A 7122-nucleotide genomic window follows, 5' to 3' on the forward strand; every position below is an offset into this window, starting at 1 on the left:
CCTTCAAATATGAAGTTTTTTACAAGTTGGCCTCCTTGGTATATTCAAATTCGTAACAAAGAGCAAAAAAATTGATTTGAAGTGGATTTGTTTGTTGCAAAATCATAATTTTATAATTTAAATTTTCATTTTTGATCTAAGACCTCCCTAGCTTTCTAATAAAATAATTTTCATTGAAAAAGTTATTATTGCAGTAAAAATTAAAAACTAACATGGATATTACTTGTTTCACTTATTCTAATTATCATATAGTTTCACTTATATAGTTCAAACAAATTAATAAAAAAAGAAGAAGATAAAACGTATGACGTATTCGACTTTTATGGCAAAAACAGACGGTTGTTTTATTGTTTTTTGAAGCAAGAATATGTAACAAATTTGATGTGCTACCATATTTATACATTTGAGTTAAAGTTACTATTTAGACCACAAGAGGCAAGTATCATGTGCTTTGATACTAAAATGAGATAAACACATGCAAATAAGGTGTTTTAAAGTTACATAATGATACTATTCCCTATTATTAAGAAATTGTATTTTAAAGTCATATGTGCAAACATGAGTATTATCTTCAATTCAACTATATATGATTTATATCACACAAGATTATATCAAACAAATCATATGTAATCATAATTATTTCTTTATCTATAATATTTGTTTTCCACGTGACATTAAAAAAGTAATAATTTTATAATTTTAAATTACTTTGTATGATATCTAAAAAAAGAAAAGGGTTCATGAACCGAACCGGTAACAAAGCCGGGTTTTACTATCATACATGTTCGTACAGGGCCTATCACGTGGAAGGTCATCACTCATCACTCCGGTAGTTGAACATTTAAGTAACCTCTTGATTAATTTATTCAGAAAATCAATAAAAATCGATGATCATCAGATAAAGAACAAAGTCAAATTACTGAAACTATTTTCTGATCGACGATCGCAGATGTGATGTGAATAAGAAAAGACGAAAACCTGTGAAATTAATTAAAGGCGTTAAGATGGTGAATGTAGTTGTTGTAGAAGATGATGATGTCAGCAGACCTCGTAGTTGTTGCGGTTATGGTGGTGGTGGTGGCGGACTTGGTGATGATGGTGTCCGCCGCCGTAGAGTTGGTATTCAGACGATGGTGACTGTTGTGGTTGGCCGACGGCGACAATCATCTCCTTTTGTCGGCGGAGCTCCATTACTTTCCGGTGAGAGTTGGAATGCTGAGTCAGGACAAACGTTGGACTCGCCGCCGGTCGATACTCCGGTACCAACCTCCCGGACTTATACCTCACACCGCAAGCGTTACACAGCGTCTTTGGCCCTAGCGGCCCGGTTCTCCACTGCGGCGTCTTCTCCGATGCGCAGTGCGTGCATCGACGGACTAAGCCAGGTTCCGACGTTGTATCGGAGGATGACGTAGGCGATGAGTACGTTTTTCCGGAGATCGAAGTGGTGGGTAACGGCGGCGTTGATGTCCAGTTATTGTTGTTTGTAGGTGCTCTGGTTCTCTTGCTTCTTGATCGGTTATGAAATGATGCGTTCTCCGGTCGATAGTTTATAGTTCCAGCCAGATTATTCGCCGGAAAATCGCTGAACGAATCGTGAACAAAGTTCGATAGCCATTCAAGCTCCGCCACGTCATCGCTCTAACAACAAATTTAACAAAAATCAGTTACAAAATATAAACAGTGTTATCGAATTCCAAATAAAAAATGAAGGTGAAGAAATTAAAGGAGGCGAGAGCATACAGGCACACATAAGTCGTCGGTGAAGTCGGTGGAGTGGTGGTGGTAGGTGGTAGCAATGTCTCTGCTACCATTATTATTGTTGTCTTCATTAATGTTGTTAACTCCATATTGGAAATGGCAGCCAGTGGCGGTGGAGGTGAAGGTGGAGGAGGAGGAGGAGGTGACGTTGTGGTGGTGGTGAAGTGTGTCAGTGGCGGAGGCCGTACAGAATAAGTCGGCGCCATGGTCGTTGGAGAAGTCAAGTAGCTCGTCAACGCCGGAGAAATCCTGTCCGGACGACGACATTCCATAGATATCCATAGATCGCTCCTCCTCCTATTCAAAATGCCTCTCCGGTGGTGGCGGCGGCGGCGGCGGTGGAAGAGAGAAGAGGAGTAATGGAGTATGGAAGGAGTGAGAAAGGGGGATGATATAGGGTATTAGACATAGTACGTAGCTTTGGGATTAAGGGTTCCAGGGGGTGGGAGGCAATGGAACGTGGGTAGAGTGACCATGCAATGTGAGGCTCTGATCACCATTTGCTTTCTTCACATTTCTTTATCTCTTTTTCTAAAGTAATAAGTAATAACACATATTTAATTTAATTAAAATATTTTAAATAGGCTTTATAGCTAAAAAAAAAACAAGAGGAATTTTATTTTTTTCACATATATCAGAACATATTCATATGTTTTTTTAAAATATCCTTGCCAGATGCTGTTAATTTTGTCAAGTTGTTTAGCTATATGATCATCCCATTATGAAATTGACTATTTTTTGAAATTACCAACAAAAATGGCATTTACTTAGATTATAGGTTTTGCAATAAAAAATTGTATATGCATATTAATTTGCAAAATTATTTTTCTGACCATAATAAAGAATATTGATTTTTTTTTGTTCTTTTTTGAATCTCTATTTTCATTTTGTTACATTTTTAAAAAGAAAAGAATATATTTTCTAAAATCAACTAAAACTAAAATATATCATGATAATTATGTCCATCTAACTATTGGTTAGTTTGATTATGAAATATTATTCTTAGGTATAACAAAAGAGAAATTCACGTGACCGACACTATTGAATCACGTGATGAGTGAAAGATAGGGATTATGATCCCGATGTACAAACAAACGAGTCACGTGCACCCTCATGTGCTCACTCGCTAATTACAGCTTTTCTGGAGGATTAATATTATTAATTATTAATTAATTAGCATAAACCCCAATATTTTTTACCCAGTGTTCTTGAGTTAAAAGTCGAGGAAATGAAAGCCAAGGAATGAAAATCTATTATCTCTTATATTTGGAGGAGATATTTTAACATAGTTCCTAAGTTTTAGTAAATGAAAAAAAAAATGGGAAGAAAATATAATAAAAAAATAGAATGAAAAAAAAATCGTATTTGTGTTCCTTAGTGAGAATTTTTTTTTCCTCCAAATCCCTCGGATTTGGGAAAATCATCCATCTACTTCTTTACTATTATCTCCTATTCATTAAAAAAAAAAAAAAAATCTCAGAACAAGATAACTTTTTTCTTTTCCAGTTGTCTACACTTCATTTCCTTTCTAACTCTGAAAAAATGTCCTTATTTTCTTTCAATTTATTTTCATTTCCTTTTTAAAATTTTCAATTCTCCTTGACATATAAACTCAAGGACACAATTTTCTTCTAATTTTCTTCCTTAAAAAACTCTAGAACAGAGTGTTGCAACGTGCATATATGCATACTTTTAGATATGAATACCACCATTAAATGCTACGTCAAATCTATTTCTAGGCAAAAAGAATTTTGTTTGTTGAAATTACTAGAAATTTTATTAAAATTATGTATTTTTATTAATTTTTTTTGGAAAGAGAACTTCCCTAACGAGGTTCCTGACCAGCTTTCACGCAGCTTTCACGCACCGACTAATCCCCGCTTCAAACATGAAGCTGTGTCTCATGTATTGGAGTCACTGTAGATGAACCTCCACAACCACAAACACACAAGCACTCGCGAGGCTATGTTATAGGAAGGTGGGTCACTTGACCCACCTAAAATTAAAATGTTTATAACAAGTCATACAAAAAATATTTAGGGCATACCTTAAATATTTTGAAGGACCTAGCTTAATGTGTTTAATAAAAATGGAATGAAAAAAAATATAAACTATAGACAATAGAAGACTTATCATAAGTGAGATTAAGGAGTTTCACATCGACTCCAAGAAAAAAATGGTTAAGAAGTTTTCTTTAAAAAATAGATGTTTCATCTTTTACATTTGTACAACATAAGCTTGCTCATGTCTTGTTTAGACCGACTTACTCCAAATATAAGTTGCTTTTAGTAAAAAAAAAGGGAATGACTAATTTGGGCTTAGTCCTTTCAACATAAATATTTATACATGCTAAAACTGTTATTTTTCTGGGAGAACTGTTCCAATTGAACCTAATTTTTTTAACCGACTCGATTAAACTCGATTAGCGAACCACATGGTATACTATTCTAGACTCGCCACTGGCCACAATGGTTGAATAGTGCCAATATTTGAACATGAGTCAATAAGTTATCCACTATATCTTCCACATATTTTATCAAGTCACCACAACCTTGGACACATATAAATATAAATATATATTGTATATTTTACTAACCCTCGGGTTATATTATCCTCCGTGAGAGCTTCGAAAAGATATATGTTATGTCCAAAACGAAGAATGTGTGAATGAGATATCGATTATTAAATATGAGTATCATTATCATACATACTTATAAAGCTAACATTTTTTCTTGAATCTCATGCATTTGAAACCTCCTTTTTTAACTTCCTCAAACCACATTCATTTGAAACCCCCTTTTTTAACTAATGCAACTCAAAAGTTTTCTTAATTATGATTTAACACTCAAAAGTTTTATAACTTATATTATGTTTAATTAGCATTTAGTGAAAAGTTTACTATAAAAAGGCAAATCTTTTGTGTCTTTTGTGTTATATAAAATCTTACATGTAAGAAGGATTTGAAGATATTGTGATTCAAAAGTTTTCATATAGTTGAAGCATTCACGATCAAAATATGATGATTTGAAGAAATGAGTTATGTCGCATCGATGGTAATTGTAATATGATTTTTTCTTTCAACCAAAACAAATGAAGCTTTTCTATTCTTTCTTTATATTCAGTTTCTCATTTAATCTTTATATGTGATTTGTGTGTATTACTCAATCTTGAATGTGACTCTCCAAACATCAATGTTTTGCTTGGAATATCTTTCTGATTCTTCTTTTTCAAGAAAAATATTTTGATTGCAGGTTAGTGAAGAATTGTCATCAAGTTTCTATGGTTGAATGGTGTTAAATGAAGAAAGTAGATTTATAAAATGGATATAAGTTTTTTTGTTTGAGCAAAGTTGACGAATGTTAGTTTTTTCTTTTGATTTAAATGTATGTTTATGTAACATCTTTATTTATATATTCAACCACCCAATGCTCTTATTTATTTGATTGTATTTTTTCTATTTTGATTATGTTTATTTTCTATTATTTTTTTGTTAGGTTATCCTACACAACATATTTAAAAGACAATATTTAAAAGATAACATAATTTTGAACATTTGATATGTAATTATGATAGACTTATCATGATATGTTCTTCATATGAAAGTAATTTATCCATATTACTACGACAAGAATTACATATGACATTTACGAAAATATATATATATTATATGTGATTTGTTTAACATGTATATGCACCTATGTATGTTATAAATTTATAATTAAATATCTTTATGTTTAATAATTGAAGGGATTAAAATGATGCATCAAAACCAATTATTTAGACGAATATAATAATAATAATAATAATAATAATAATAATAAATATACATTTCCAAGTACCGCATTCATTTGAAAATCACGCTACAACTCAAGAGTTTTCTAATTTATGTATATTTATTAGTTACAACTCAAGAGTTTTTAACTTATGATTATTAATTAGTAATCACTAATAACTTTTTATTTTCCTTTCTTTTATAAGGTTGTAAAGTTTTGCTCATTAAAAACATTAATATATTTGAAGAGATTTGTGATTTAAATATGAAGAGTTAATATAAATGTTATAATAGATGTTTTAGTGTTTTTATGTTATTAAAAATTATAGTGTTTATTTTTCATATTTTTTTATTATTCGTTGTATATATATCTTTTTTCATACAAATGTTATTAAAAATGTTTTTCTATTTTTATGTTACTAAAAGTTGCAGTTCATATTTTTGTTCATACGTTTTGTTACCCGTTATATTATCATTCATTTGATATATAATTTACACAATTTTAAACGGTTTATAAAATTATAAAATAATTGTATATATCACAATGACTTAAAAATTAAACTATAATGTTTAATAAAACTAATATGTTAACTATAAGTTTGCTTTACTACTAACATTTTGTTTCAAAGTAAAAATATTAAATAATAATTTGGTAAAAGTTATTATTTTAACTATATAATTCTATTTCATGCGCAACGCGCGGGGATTCGCCTAGTATACTTATAAAGGAAACATTTTTTCTTTCACCACATTCATTTGAAACTCCCATGTATTTTTTCTTTCACCACATTCATTTGAAACTCCCATGACTTTCCAATTTCTTTGTAATAATGATTATAAGTTGGTTAATAAGGTTAAATAAATATCAAATCTAAAGTGTAATCATCTATAAACCAAATTTAAATATTAAAAAAGTATATTTTCTTCTACTTATAAAGTTATGTTTTTAATTTTTAACATATTATACTTAATTTATTAGGTCTAATATGTTGTTGTATGTAAACCATTATCATTTTAAAGCTACAACTTTTGAACAATTTGTATAAAATACTTAAATTGTTAATTTAAATATAACCTTACTGGATAAACTTAAATATAAATTTTAGTTCAACTTAAACAACTCAAATAATATTTTGTAAATAGTTAAAAGTGATAAATAGCAATGTCTTTCTAATAATGACTATAAGTTGATTAATAAGAGTAAATAAATATCAAACCTAAAATGCAATCATAAATAAATTAATTTTAATATTAAAATAATATTTTTACTTCTGTTTATAAAGTTATGTCTTTAATTTTTAAGATATTAAACTTAATTTATTAGATTTAATATGTTGTTGTATGTAAACCATTATCAGTTTAAAGCTACAACTTTTGAACAGTTTGGACAAAATAATTAAATTGTTCATTTAAATATAACATTACAGGATCAACTTCAATATAAATTTCAGTTCCACTTATAAAACCCAAAGAATATTTTGTGAATAGTTAAAAATGATAAATTGTAGTGGTAAATGCAAAAAACTAAATTGTAATATCAATTTAACTAAAATATTTCACAAAGATATCTTTATAATCGTTAAAAGTTT

At 29.7% G+C, this 7122-nt stretch overlaps 1 protein-coding gene across 1 annotated transcript; it reads right to left on the reverse strand.

Moving 5' to 3' along the window:
• Nucleotides 1-721: 721 nt before the first annotated feature.
• LOC145125976 (GATA transcription factor 4-like) lies at nt 722-2261 on the reverse strand. The gene is made up of 2 exons (XM_079061384.1): nt 1744-2261; nt 722-1641 (listed from the first exon to the last, which is right to left on the reverse strand). The coding sequence occupies exons 1-2, from the start codon at nt 2041-2043 to the stop codon at nt 1039-1041; spliced, it is 903 nt and encodes a 300-aa protein (XP_078917510.1). The 5' UTR covers nt 2044-2261; the 3' UTR covers nt 722-1038.
• Between the last annotated feature and the right edge of the window lie 4861 nt (nt 2262-7122).

Source organism: Lactuca virosa, chromosome 7 (assembly GCF_052849685.1).
Source record: "Lactuca virosa cultivar CGN04683 chromosome 7, Lactuca_virosa_CGN04683_v6, whole genome shotgun sequence".
NCBI classification, from domain to species: Eukaryota; Viridiplantae; Streptophyta; class Magnoliopsida; order Asterales; family Asteraceae; genus Lactuca; species Lactuca virosa.